Source organism: Schistocerca serialis, chromosome 1 (assembly GCF_023864345.2).
Source record: "Schistocerca serialis cubense isolate TAMUIC-IGC-003099 chromosome 1, iqSchSeri2.2, whole genome shotgun sequence".
Lineage (NCBI taxonomy): Eukaryota > Metazoa > Arthropoda > Insecta > Orthoptera > Acrididae > Schistocerca > Schistocerca serialis.
This window is the reverse complement of record NC_064638.1, coordinates 712,104,147-712,119,435: the sequence shown is the minus strand read 5'-3', so window position 1 is coordinate 712,119,435 and position 15,289 is coordinate 712,104,147. Positions and strand designations below refer to the sequence as shown.

At 38.7% G+C, this 15,289-nt stretch overlaps 1 protein-coding gene across 2 annotated transcripts in view; it reads right to left on the bottom strand.

The window, feature by feature from the left end:
- The window catches only part of LOC126458091 (choline transporter-like protein 4), a 254,992-nt gene that overhangs the window by 99,156 nt on the left and 140,547 nt on the right, over window positions 1-15,289 (bottom strand). For both annotated transcript variants that reach the window (XM_050094914.1, XM_050094922.1), the window contains exon 6: window positions 10,067-10,232. In XM_050094914.1, coding sequence (XP_049950871.1) covers window positions 10,067-10,232 — 166 coding nt within the window. The remainder of the gene's footprint in view (window positions 1-10,066; window positions 10,233-15,289) is intronic.

The window sequence follows — 15,289 nt, the reverse complement described above, 5'->3', positions numbered from 1 at the left end:
CTGCTATCGCAACACCACCTACTGGCAAAATGTGCCTGCGGCTCTTGTTCTTCCTATAAACCAGAAGTAATAAATCAATGTGACTTGAGCAGACATGTGGGATGCCTCGCAAATGTAAGTGAGAACTGCATCATCAAATCAGTGAGTTTGAAAGAGGGTGCATTATTGGCATGAGAGAAAGTGGTGCATCCATCTGGTAAATTGCTGCTCATGTGGGACAAAGTGTTTTGAGGTGCAACGGGTGAGTGCAGATGGTTCACAGAAGGCCATAGAACATGACAAGCCAGGTCAGGTCGTATCACCCAGACCACTCCCTGAGAAGATCGACACCACATCTGAATGGCATTGCAAAATGGATCTGTGTCCTCCTCAGCTCCGGAACAATAGTGGAACAGTATAACACATCATACACCATCAGGGATGAAGTCCATTGCTGTTTACTAAGGCATGGGTGACATGGGGGTCACCCACGTCTTTGCCTACCTTTGACAAAATGTGCAGGAATATGCTAGACACCAATGGCGTATGAAACGTCATCACAGGCAACAGAAACGGCATCAAACAGTGTTCTTGGACCAATCTAAGTTCTATTTGTTTGAAAACAATGGCCACATTTTGGTTCACTGCAAACAGGGGGAGCAGCATCACAGTGAGTGCATTTGCACAAGACATACACCACCAATTGAAGGCCTTGTGGTGTGGGGTGCTATTAGGTACAAGTACAAATCACAGAAGCACAAATCACAGGTGGTGCTCGTCCAGGGCACTGTGACAAGTTTGACCTACATGAATGGCATCCTGTGACCTGTAGTCATACCCTTTTTGCACAACACCCCAAATGCCAATTTTCAGCAAGACAATGCATGACCACATGTTTCTGCAAGAACATGTACCTTTTTGGTGTCACAGGATGTCAGCCTTTTGCCCTGATCCACCAGATCACCAGACTTGTCTCCAATCGAAAACATATAGGATATGGTGAAACGACGGTTGCAGTGCTGTGACCCAATGCCAACCCCAAGACACCTCAATTTCATAATTACAGCATATGTAAACAGTAAACATTGGATATGGTGATGATGAACTATAAACTTGGTGTTATACTATAGCGTTTGTTAATCAGCAATATAACTGTGTCTTTTTGACTATAATTGAGTCTTTTTGTTGTGCCTATCTGCAACTCAGCATCTCTGCTATATGGCGAGAAGCAGCTTTCCTTCTCATAATAATGTTACTTTCCATCCAGGATTTTCCATTGTTTGATTAACTGTGTATACTGAGATTTTCAATAGTAGTCAATGCAAACTTGTTAAAGCAATACTAAAATACACATGAATCTTCTGTATTCTTAAATGTAAGTCAATCCTTGTTCATTTGACTATATGTACATATGTATGTATGTATGAATGTGTGTTGTGCTGTTTAGAAGTGGGTTATGCTACTGAACCGATGACATTGTAATTTGATTTTTTATCATGTCTTGTGTACAATAGAGGGAAGTTATTTGTGAGTTCAGTGTCTCAGTTATATTTTTTCTGGTCATGCAACAAATTTTTATTCATTCACTCATACTCCCATCATGTACTGGTGCTGCTGTTCACAGTGTGGTTTCAGTTGCCTGTGACGGCACTTGTGTGTGTGTGTGTGTGTGTGTGTGTATGTGTGTGTGTGTGTGTGTGTGTGTGTGTGTGTGTGTGCACGTATGTGTGTCTATTGTTGATGAAGGCCACATTGTTTAAATGTTTATTCATGTCAGAAAATACAGTCATGATAATAGATAAGGAGTATAATATTGTATCAAGTGGTGAAAATAATTCGATAGAGATAAAAACTGAAGTAGACAGCAGTGAGATGTTCGGAGATTCTGATATAGGGGACAGTAGTTTGTCAATAAACATAGAAAGCCTGAATGCAGAATCATAACCTATCTTAGACAAGATCAGACAAGAAGAGTATAGGCCTGAGTCAGAAAGTTTTCCAATTTTGGTGAAAATGCAGAATCAAAGATTTTCAGAGTGCAATAGATGATTGGAACAAACAAGTAAGCAATTAAAATAGGATCTTATCATAAGGATTGACCAAAATAGTAAGCAATTTGTCACAAAAAGTGATGAAGACAACAAATGAATGGAGGAATTTATAAAGAAGGTGGGTGACGAATGTAGTCAAAAGACAGACTCATTCAATGATGAGTTAGATCATCAAGCCACAGAATATACAAATGTTTTGAGAAGGCAAAACTGAAATTGGTTAAGTACAGAATGAACTCAGCAGAAACACTGCAGTTTACATTACACACTTAAAAAAAGTATTTGATGTCAAAATGGGTGCTGACAATAGACAAAAATTTGATCACATTATTGACATAGCATCAGAGAAAAACACATGCTTACTCTGTGCAGATGAGGTTTGCGGAGAGGTAAACAAGATGCAATCACTTATTGGCAGGTTAAGTATAAAGTTGCACAACAAGTGAAGAACAAAGTGAAATTTCTATTACATAATAGAGGAGTAACAGGAAGCAACCTAATAAGAGCACAAAATGATGCCTTCCTTAGCAGGGGGAAATTTAGAAAATTTGATCCAAATGGAGGATGGCATCCAGAGGATTTTTTTTAGATCAATTAAGAAGTGTGCTACCTGAACTGTGGGATAAACAATGAAAAATTTGCTACCTAGCATTGAGAAGGGAGGAAAAAGCTTGTACTTGGGGTAGGGGAGGGGGGCGGGGGGGGGGGGGGGGGGGAGTGAGGATTAGATGGAATGTAAGATCTATCCCAACCTTGTACAAAAACAAATCTCCCATGCCTTACTTTCCAGTCTCCCAACACCTCCCAAAGTCCCAGGTGCATTCCCCTTGTAACTCAATACCACCCAGGACTGGAGCAACTGAATTACATTCTCCACTAGGGTTTCAATTACACCTTGTCATGCCCTGAAATGAGAAATGTCCTGCCCACTATCCTTTCCACCCCTCCTACAGTGGTATTCCGCTGTCCACCGAACCTACACAATATACTTGTTCATCCTCACATAACACCTGCTCCCAATCCCTTTCCTTATGGCCCATATTCCTGTAACAGACATAGATGCAAGACATGTCCACACATCTTCCCACCATCACATACGCCAGTCTGGTCACTAACATCACCTGTCCCATCAAAGGCAGCACTACCTGTGAAACCAGTCATGTGGTCTACAAGCTAAGCTACAACCACTGTGCTGCATTCTATGTAGGCGTGACAACCAAAAAGCTGTCTGTCAGGATTAATGGCAGGATATACTGCTAATTGTTACTATCTTCTGGCATTGCCACTTTGTTATAAACAACCACATCATCTGTGAACAGCCTTGGACAGCACCTGACACTTTCTACTAGGTCACTTATATATATTGTAAACAGTAAGGATCCTATCTTGCTTCCTTGGGGTAGTCAAGAAATTACCTTTACATCTGTCAATTTTGATCAGTTAAGAGTGACGTGTTAAGTTTTGTCTGCAAGGAAGTCTTGAAGCCAGTCACTAATCTGCTATGATACTCAATAAGCTCTTTTTTTTTTCAATAAACATCAGCATGGGACAGTGTCAAATGCCTTCCCGTAGTACCCATGGCATCATCTTGAGCACCATGGTCTACGGTGCTGTGGATCTCATGGAGGAACAGAGTGAGCTGAGTTTCATAGCATCTCTGTTTGGGGAATCCATGTTGATTTTTATAGAGGAGACTTTTCATCTCCAAGAATTCTTAATTCTTTATAAATCTTGATAAGAATTCTCTATACCTAACAGCCAGTGTAGTAGCCTGTAATTCTTTGGATGTGGCAGCTCTTGAAACAAAGCCACCTTTTCTGTTGATGGGGAGATATAGTCCTGTGAAACTCTACCCATGGATTTGTCTTCTTTTAATAACACACCATAAATTCGTGACCTTTGCTGTACCTCAGCCACACACCTGATGTGTGATTTTCCATCAGCAGAGAATATCAAAATGTTATCAAGATACATAAAACAAAATAGCAATCCCAGCAGCACTATGTCGACAAACCATTGCCAGGTCTGAGCCACATTTTGAAGTCTGAAAATCATGCACAAGAACTCAAAAAGGCCAAAACATGTGATCACTGCTGTCTTGGGAACAACCATAGCTGCTACAGAAATCTGGTCATAGACCTCGTGGCAACCCAGGACTGCAAAAACTGTTGCACCAATGAAAGCATACACAGATTCTTGAATATGTGGAATAGGACATTTTTCTGGAATGGTCCTGGCATTTAGTATCCAGTAATCCCCATAAAGACTCAGTGCACCATTTTTCTTCTGGAGCAAATGTAGTGGTGAGCCCAGGGACTGTCTGAACGTTGTCTGTTACAGGAACGCAACATCTCTTCAAAAACTATTTTATTTTCCAACATTTTGTCTTGTGTAATTCTACAGTAGCACCACCCAACTAGTGGCCCTGGGGCCATATGTTGTAGCATAATGTCTTGTGCTGTGAGCTGTGCAATAGCGTTGATCCCTGCAGAACAGGCTGTTGATGTATACTGCTGATACAATGTTTCCTACCATCTGCAGAACTGTTTAAACCCTCACTGACTGTACTGCTGCTGACTCCACTTATGAGCCAACTTTAGTCATATTCACTGGCAACACAAAATGTGTAAGAAAATCTGCTCCTAAGATAGGTGGGAAAATGTCTACTACCACAAAAGTCCAACTGAAAGGAGTAGTGAAACTGACGTTGATTATCAACTCTTTGCAACCCAGCATTCTGATACTAGAGTTATTGACAGCTAACAGTTGTAATACTCTGGTGCTATTGTATCCAGTGTGTACAAGGTTGGGAGAGTGTTGACTTATGTACCAGTATCCACCAAAAGTACTAACCCACATTGTCTGTCAGCAATGAGCAACTGGTGCAATGTTCCCATGTGTTTCTGTTGCACTCCTGATTGATCTGCAAGGACAGGTGGTTCTGCAGTCTCCATGGTACGTTAATGCAGCACACTGGTCCAGGAACCAGTGTTAGGCTGTGTTTCATATCAAGTCAGCATCACATGGAGATGCCATGGCCTGTGGTGCCTATTGCTGACTGCTTTTGCCATTTGGGTAATCACAAGGCATCATGCTCTTCATAGCCTGCAGTTGAACAGTTCTGCTCTTGCCATTTGGGTAACCACAAGGCATCCTGTACTTCATACCCTGTGGTCAAACAATCTATGATACCAACAGATGGCCAATGTGGCATCTTGATCTTAGGTGCAGTCCTGAGCTGGTGGATTAGTAAAACATCGTGCCCATGGGCATCTGTCTGAACCCATCTGAAGCTTCAACACCTGCAATCAGTTGACCAACTTTACCGGTGTGGTTTGTAAATCTTGATGAGATTGGGTCTTACTTGGCATTCACCAAAATGATGCCACTGTGCAACAATGCAGGTCTTCTTCTGATGCCTCCAATGCCTGACTGTTATGTGTGGCATCAGTATCTGGTGGTGCTACAGACATTACAACTGCCTAGTCTAGCATGCTGTGTGTACAATCATCTACCCACAACAATTTATCAAAGGGCTGTCCCTCTTGTATTATCAGTGTTAACTGCACCTGTGGAGGTAATTGCTGTTGCCAGATGATGAGTAGCAACTCTTTGGAGACAACACTAACTTCTTCCACCATAGCCCATAAATACCTCCAGAAATCCAAAGAGGTTCTGTCATCTCTTCACTCATGATACAGCATCTGCTTGAGCTTCTGTTCAGGCAACTTGATGCAACAAGTGATCAACACAGCGTTGAGTGCATGGCAGATCCGTCAGTGCGGAGACTGCAGGATGATATCCATAAGTACAGCAATTACCCTCTGGTCTAAATTACTGACAGCCAATGTAAATTGCCCCTGGTACACCATGAGCTTCTGTTGGGTGAAAATAAATTCTAAAATTGTGAACCAAATCTCAGGTTGTGATGACAAAAATGGTGTGGACCTTAACTGTAACTGCAGTACAGATGACAAGAATGAGACGGCTGTCAATGGCAAGCAATGTGTAGGTACTTTCACAGTATGGAAGATATCACCAAAGGTTGTAAGTTCACTGTACCCAGGCATAAAACTTCAATCTCTTGTTGTAACTGCTGGATCTTCTCACCAATTGTAAGTAACAATTTTGCTGCATCTTCCGTGACCATGAAAAAATAACACAAAATGTGACCGTAATTTCTGTTTGTGAACTACTTTAATCTCGGAGTCACCAGTAATGCAGGCAAATTACAATATCCACCTATAAGGTAGCTCCACTTTATTAGAATGGAAAGCAACTCATAACAATAACTCAAGGAACAATTATAAATGCCACTCACACACTCCAGGAAGTGCACATGGCACTTCACTAGGGTAGATACTTATTCCCATCACAAGTACACAGATGTAAAGTTGTGTGTTTCATGAGAAATTATGCTACTGTAGCCCCACCTACAAAATTAAAATCATTACTGTAGTTTGTTGTGTCACTAATTCAGTGAGTAAGTGTCTGTGATGATAACTATCACACAACCAAGGTAATACGCAAAATGTATCTCTGACTTTGATTATTGGTAGAATACTACAACACTGTTATTATAAAAACTTTTTTATGACTAATACTGGAATGGTGCTCAGTTGTGTGGGATCATTATCAGGTCAATCAATGGACCCTAAGCACATACAAAGAGGAGTATGTTAACGCAAATTCTGAAAAATATCCACTGACAAATATTCAAAGCAATGTCTAATATGTTGAGAAAATTATGTAGCAAAGTCCCAGAACCATTTCTTTGGGAGAAATATATTACTATTCTTAAGGGGAGTATCAATGCCCTTTCTTGATAATGTTATATTTAACATATTTATATCCCATTTTCTCAGGGACTAATCAAGGTAATAAAACAAAAGGTAATAATTTCAGAGCTTTACTTAAGTAGTTTCTGAGATAGTGGGAAACATCTATAAAAAAAAGTAGTTTTCCAGATATGACACTTGAAAGCTGAAGTAACGGAAAACTTGCTTTTGAATTAAAACTCTCCAGATTTGTAATCTTTATCTTCTTGATGATCATCCTGATGCAATCTCTTTGTCTGAGGGATCTTGCTGCTGCTGGCGTATTTTTGATGTTGTACTTTTGACCATAATTTATGACTTGGAGACTCACGGTTTATCCAGTTCTTGTAGGATTGCTTCTGTATCATGGCCAGTCTTAATAATTCCAAATTGCTTCAGAACCTTTATTCTGCCTATATTTCCATCACTGAAGGTGATCACATCACTGACCTCAATCTTTGGTGTTTCCAAGCCCACAAATACGTCTTAGGGCACCCTGACCCATAAACATTGCTGAAAGGGACATTTGCATTTTGAGTTTTTCCTGTGCGACATTGCTTCAGAAGACCTGAATGTGCTAGGTCTCTGTATAGTGCCTTTATTATTGCTTCAGCAGCTTCATGGCTAGTGTTTCTATGGATGTGTTTGGTTCCTGCTACCTCAGCTTGGTGGCATTTACACCAATCAACTGAACACGAGTTGTGTAGTGGCTTGTTATCACTTGACGTCTTGTGGAAAAAATGTTTTTAACACTGCTTTTTAAATTCCTTCCACGTTGTTTATATTCTTTCTAATGGCTTGGTTGACTGAGTGTTTTGTCAGTCAAGTGTCTGCTAATACTCTTGCTATCTTCATGCTTTTTGCTGGAAAATTTCTGCCTTCTTTTATGCAACTGGCTACCCATTTGTTTCTGCACATGGCAGACACATTCTGATTTGTGCAGTATTGGGTCATCACAGGGTCTGCTGTCATTTATTGATTTGGATGAACTGGAATCACCAAAGAATTTAGCAGAGCAAACTCCAAGTTGTCCTTGAAAGCACTGAAAGATCTTCATAGCTAACGCACTTTCCATTCTTCCTCTGGATCCTTGCACGTTTTCCAACAATTGTGTTCATGCAATTGTTGCTTTCCATTGTTAGTACCCACTTCTGTGCATCCATGGCAGTGTTTTGATAACACTTCAACATCAAGCACCTTCCCAGTATCAATAATTATGGCAGCTGCACAAGAATTTTTAGAGTGATTGCACTTTTCTGCCGTGATCTGACAAATGCTATTCAAATGTCATTGTTAGCATCATTTTCTTCAACTACTTCTACTGTTGCAAATTTCATTGATTTTTCCGCAGCTACTTTTATTGTTTTCCCTAAAGCACCTGTGTGTCTTAAAACATTAGTAGGAGAGATGACAGATTCATAGGAGCACACAAAGTTTTTCCAGCTTTAGATTCTTTACCAGCCCATAGAAATATCTGATGTTTGTCTCAAAAAGGTTATTGCTTTTACATTTCTCATATGTACAAAATTCTTTCTTACTCTCACAACTCAAACAAGAGAACTAAGAACTAAACTGTTCTTTTTAAGAGATTTTCAGAAATTATTATGTCTCCATCACACAGATTACAGTATGTAGTTTGATTAAATATTGTTTTCAGTACACTTAAATCTAATATTAAATTTATATCACTGGTACTGGTTTCACTGTATATTTTGTTACTGTTCAAAAGTTTCTTTTTGGATGCACTTGCTGGTGAAGAACACTGTTCAGTGTTGCTTGCCCTAACCTCATTCTCTGGATGTAAATTTCCAACGGGACACGTTCTGTAGAATTTATTTCCCTTATTTTTTCCCCTCTTAAATATTCCCTTTGGTAGAGTCATATTAAAGAGAGAAACACAACTCAATGAGCAATAAGTCCAATTATACACAATGCTCAATTAATGGGCCTCACAAAATATGGATGACACCATGCATTATACCACAACTGGGAAGCAATATCACAGCAGCCAATGCAGCCAACCTGTGCAGTAGGATGTCGACTACCATTTAACATAAATTCATAGCCTTCTAGAGCAAACAGTTCCCAAGATATCTTGTTGCAACTTAACAAGGGCTCTTTCTACCTGTAGAAATTACTTGTGCAGCAAATTATTTCATCAAAACATACACCAAACTAAAGATAAACCCTGAGCAACAATTCTCCACCATTTTATACCCAACCAACTTTTGTACTCCCTTTAAGCTCTTATGTTTTGGCCACAGAAAGATAATGAAGGGACATATAATTAATCATTTTTCCCATGCTCCATCCATAAATGAAATGTAAGAAATGCTAATGTATGGTACTGTGCTGAAAATAATTCCATCATGTGCTTTATAGCAATTTACAAAATAGATATGTGGATGTAGAGACACTTCATGTTGGTGAAGAAGCACACAGATTTACATCAGTCACATTTCCCAATTATTTTGGAGGGAAAAAGAAAAAGAGAACATTATGCTGGCAATTTTTCATACCTGTTTCATGTGTGTATCTACAATAGTTGCACCATAGCAGTTATGCTTTACATACATATTTGTATAGCTAATGACAGTAGTAACATATTGAGATGAATGTTACAAGTCTCACACATGTGGGTATGTGGTGTGTGTGTGTGTGTGTGTTACACTGGGAGTATCTCTCTCTCTCTCTCTATCTCTCTCTCTCTCCCCCCCCCCCTCTCCCCTCTCTCTTTATGACACACACACACATGTGGGTATGTGGTGTGGTGTGGTGTGTGTGTGTGTGTGTGCTACACTGGGAGTTTCTCTCTCTCTCTCTCTCTCTCTCTCCCCCCCCCCCCCCCCCCCTCTCTCTCTATGACAAACACACACACACACACACATACACACACACCTGAAATATTCTTCCATGCACAATTAAAATTCCCAAAACTCTGCTCAAAAAGGACACAGACAGAATTTAGAGTGCTTTGATAGGTGTAAGGATTTTCACTGATAGTGCTTAACTTAAAATTGAAGAGGACCTAAGAATGTGAGTTAAGTTCATTGCCATACTCCAGTGACATATTTGGAGTGATATCTCAGGATACTGATGAGTGGATATTTACAATTACTCTATTTAAGTTGTATGTGAAGAATATACTTATTCTATTTAAGTTGTATGTGAAGAATAAACTCTCAGTGAACTTCTTGGTCTTAGAGTGTAAATACTCACAGTATGCATTAAGTCCAACAGCAGCCAATAAAGACAGCCAAACCATAACACCAGCCAAGAACTGCATCAAGATTATGTAGACAATACAAACAACTTCTGCTATTCCCATGAAACCTGCTATCCATGGCCAGTTATCTTGCAGATTTGCAAGAATTGTCTCTCCAATCTGAAAATGAAATTAAATTACCACTTTTCATTCTTCTCATAAATTAGATTTGCTTTGACACTTCAACTTTTAGAATGTCTCATTCGAACAGCATATCATATGAATCAATTCTTTTTATGCAGGAGTCTGTAATTGTGACCACATTGGCCAAAGGACAAAAATGGCAAGTCAGTGGCAAAGAAATTTAGTAACTGCCTTGAAGATGTTGAGAAGCCTCTTCTTGATGCTAAAACACAAGTTCTAAGATGACTTATCGAGAAAAGCTGAGTAGTATTACATAAACAAGAAACACTTCCTATCGTTCTACAAAAATTACATTTATTTGTTTCATGAATCAGTTTTTGTCTTCTTAATCCATCTTCATAGGTCAACCAAATGTCACAAATATGGATAAAATGAAACACATCTTACACAGATAATATTTATATAGAAGATACAAAAATGACAGTGTGTTGTTATTATGGTCTTCAGTCCAGAGACTGGTTTGATGCAGCTTTCCTTGTTACTCTATCCTGTGCAAGCTTCTTCAACTCCAAGTAACTACTACAACCTACGTCCTTCTGAATCTGCTTAGTGTATTAATGTCTTGGACTCCCTCTATGATTTTTAACCTCCACGCTGCCCTCCAATACTAAATTGGTGATCCCTTGATGCCCCAGAACATGTCCTACCAACCAATCCCTTCTTCTAGTCAAGTTGGGCGACAAATTCCTCTTCTCCCCAATTCTATTCAATACCTCCTCATTAGTTATGTGATCTACCCATCTAATCTTCAGCATTTTTCTGTAGCAACCCATTTCGAAAGCTTCTATTCTCTTCTCATCTAAACTATTTATCGTCCATATTTAACTTCCATACAAGGCTACATTCCATACAAATACTTTCAGAAAAATACTTTCTGACACTTTAAAACTACACTCAATGTTAGTAAATTTCTCTTCTTCACAAACGCTTTTCTTGCCACAGCCAGTCTACATTTTATATCCTCTCTACTTCAATCATCATCAGTTATTTTGCTTCCCAAATAGCAAAACTCATTTACTACTGGAAGTGTCTCATTTTCTAATCTAATTCGCTCAGGATCACCTGATTTAATCCAACTACATACCATTATCGTTGCTTTGCTTTGCTGATGTTCATCTTACATTCTCCTTTAGAGACACTGCCCACTCTGTTCAACTGCTCTTCCAGGTCCTTTGCTGTCTCTGACAGAATTACAATGTCATCAGCAAACCTCAAAGTCTTTATTTCTTCTGCATGGATTTTAATTCCTAGTCCTAATTTTTCTTTTGTATCCTTTACTTTTTGCTCAATATACAGATTGAATAACATCGGGGATAGGGTAGAACCCCGTCTCAGTCCCTTCTCAACCACCGCTTCCCTCTCATGCCCCTCGACTCTAATAACCATCATCTGATTTCTGTACAAATTGTGAATAGCCTTTTACTCCCTGTATTTGACCCCTGCCACCTTCAGAATTTCAAAGAGAGTATTCCAGTCAACATTGTCAAAAGCTTACTCTAAGTCTACAAATGCTAGAAATGTAGATTTGCTCTTCCTTAATCTATCTTCTAAGATAAACAGTAGGGTCAGTATTGCCTCACATGTTCCAACATTTCTATTGAATCCAAACTGATCTTCCCCGAGGCTGGCTTCTACCAGTTTCTCCATTCATCTGTAAAGAATGTGTGTTAGTATTTTGCAGCTTTGACTTATTAAACTGATAATTCAGTAATTTTCACATATGTCAACACCTGCTTTTTTTTTGGAATTGGAATTATTACATTCTCCTTGAAGTCTGAGGGTAATTCGCCTGTCTCATGCATCTTGCTCACCAGATGGTAGACTTTTGTCAGGGCTGGCTCTCCCAAGGCTGTCAGTAGTTCTAATGGAATGTTGTCTGCTCCCAGGGCCGTGTTTTGACTTAGGTCTTTCAGTGCTCTGCCAAATTCTTCACGCAGTATCATATTTCACATTTCATTTTCATCTATGTTCTCTTCCATTTCCATAATACTGCCCTCAAGTACGTCGCCCTTCTATAGACCATCTATATACCCCTTACACCTTTCTACTTGGAACTGGTTTTTCATCTTAGCTCTTGATATTCATATGAGTGGATCTCTTTTCTCCATAGGTCTCTTTAATTTTCCTGTAGGAATTATCTATCTTACCCCTAGTGATATATGCCTCTACATCCTTACATTTGTCCTCTAGCCATCCTTGCTCAGCCATTTTGCACTTCCTGCTGATCTCATTATTGAGACGTTTGTATTCATTTTTGCCTGCTTCATTTACAGTATTTTTATATTTTCTCCTTTCATCAATTAAATTCAATATCTCTTTTGTTACCCAAGGATTCCTACTAGCCCTTGTCTTTTTACCTACTTAATCCTCTGTTGCCTTCACTATTTCATCTCTCAAAGCTACCCATTCTTCTTCTACTGTATTTCTTTTGCCCGTTCTTGTCAACCGTTCCCTAATACTCTCTCTGAAACTTTCTACAACCTCTGTTTTTTTTCAGTTTCTACAGGTACCATCTTCTTAAATTCCTACCTTTTTGCAGTTTCTTCAGTTTTAGTCTACAATTCGTAACCAATAAATTGTGGTCAGAGTCCACATCTGCCCCTGGAAATGCCTTACAATTTAAAACCTGGTTCCTAAATCTCTGCCATACCATTGTATAATCTATCTGAAAAGTTCCAGTGCCTCCAGGCCTCTTCCACATACACAACCTTCTTTCATTATTCTTAAGGCAAGTGATAGCTATGATTAAGTTATGCTCTGTGCAAAATTCCACCAGGCGGCTTCCTCTTTCATTCCTTATCCCCATTCCATTTTCATCTACTACTTTTCCTTCTCTTCCTTTCCCTAATATCGAATTTCAGTCCCCTATAACTATTAAATTTTCATCTCCATTCACTATATGAATAATTTCTTTTATCTCATCATACATTTATTCAATCTCTTCGTCATCTGTAGAGCTAGTTGGCATATAAACTTGTACTACTGTGGTAGGCATGGGCTTCATGTCTATCTTGGCTACAATAATGCATTCACTATGCTGTTTGTAGTAGCTTATCCATGCTCCTATTTTTTAAATTCATTATTGAACCTGCTCTTGCATTACCCATATTTGATTTTGTATTGATAACCCTGTATTCATCTGACCAGAAGTCTTGTTCCTCCTGAAACTGAACTTCACTAATTCCCACTATATTTAACTTTAACCTATCTATTCCACTTTTTAAATTGTCTAACCTACCTGCCTGATTAAGGGATCTGACATTCCATGCTCCGATATGTAGAATGGCAGTTTTCTTTCTCCTGATAACAATGTCCTCCTGAGCAGTCCCTGCCCAGAGATCCAAATGGGGGCTATTTTACTTCCGGAATATTTTACCTAAGAGGACGCAATCATTATTTAACCATACAGTAAAGCTGCATGCACTTAGGAAAAATTGTAGCTGTAGTTTCCTCTTGCTTTCAGCTGCTTGCAGAACTAGCACAGCAAAGCCGTTTTGGTTAATGTTACAAGGCAAGATCAGTCACTCATCCAGACTGTTGCTCCTGTAACTACTGAAATGGCTGCTGCCACTCTTCAGGAACCACACATTTGTTTGGCCTCTCAACAGATACCACTCCATTGTGGTTGCACTTATGGTATGGCTATGTGTATTGCTGAGGCACGCAAGCCTCGCCACCAACAGCAAAGTCTATGGTTCATGGAGGGAGGATGTACGGTGTATACATAGCCAAACATTACATTTTTTGTCTTGCAGATATAATTATCTTAACTAAAAACATGAAACAAAATTAATGTGGAAATACATTTAACAACTGATGAAAAATAAAGTTGAATTTACAATTTTCATCTAGTATCTGTAACTATATCTTAATTTAACATAGAGGATGGGGAAAGGAGGGAGATGAAACTAAGTTTGGTCATTAAATACCAAGTTGTTATTCCGCGTCATCTGTTTGTTGATTTCAAGAAGGATAATCTCTCTGCTGTTCTTAACAGATTATGAAACTTAGCATTCTACATAATATGAGTGGTTTTCTATTAAATGATGATCAGCAAAGGTGGATTTTTTTCTTTCTTAATCTACATGTTTTCTCACATTAAGAGAATCTAATTGCCACAGATCTTGCAGAGTGACCAATATATACTTTAGCACAGTGCTTGCGCATGATTTTATACACACCACTTTGCATCAAAGATTGCAGCTTGTCTTTACTATTGAATAAAAATTCTGATATGCTGAAGGTATAACAAAATGCTGGTCAGTAAGTTATAAGACTAACTTTTTTGCAGGATTATCTTAAATTCTGCTAATATATGGGATGATGCTCCTGTATTTATTATTACTGGCTGGTTCCTGTTGGCCAGCATACAGAAATGGTATAATACTATGCATTTTCTTCTTTCATAGTACGTTATCAATCAGAAAAGAGCCAATGCCATTACTAGAAGTGATGTGTCTGATGCTCTGTAGTTCAGTTTGAAAGGCAGACTCAATGGAACAGATATGAGGTAATGCACCATCAAATGGAAATGTGCATGTTCATGATCATGTAGATGCTGGGAACTTGCAGTGATTATCATATCTGTAAAAATGGTTTTTCTGTAAATGCTGAATAACTGTCTGTTTATGCTAATACATATCTATAATAAGGACCTTTATCCCCTCTGTTAATTTAAGTTTTAGTTATGAACAGTATATTAAAATTGAAAAATTTTTCATCAGTTGCTAAATGTATCTCCACATAAAAACTGTTCCTATTTTAGTGAATGTAACTATTTCTATGTGACAAAAAATGTAACATTTTCCTATGTAAATACTCAACAAATCATTTTTGTATCTTTTGTGTAAATAACAATGTGTAAGGGCACATAATTTGATCTGTGTCTGTGACATTCAGCTGTCACTTCAAGGTGGCCTAAGAACCAGGTAGGTGGAGTTTATGAAATAACATAATTTTTTCCAGGACATAAGAAAGTGTTTCCTATTTAATATTATTATCATGTTCTGCCAAGCACTGATAGAAAATTCAGT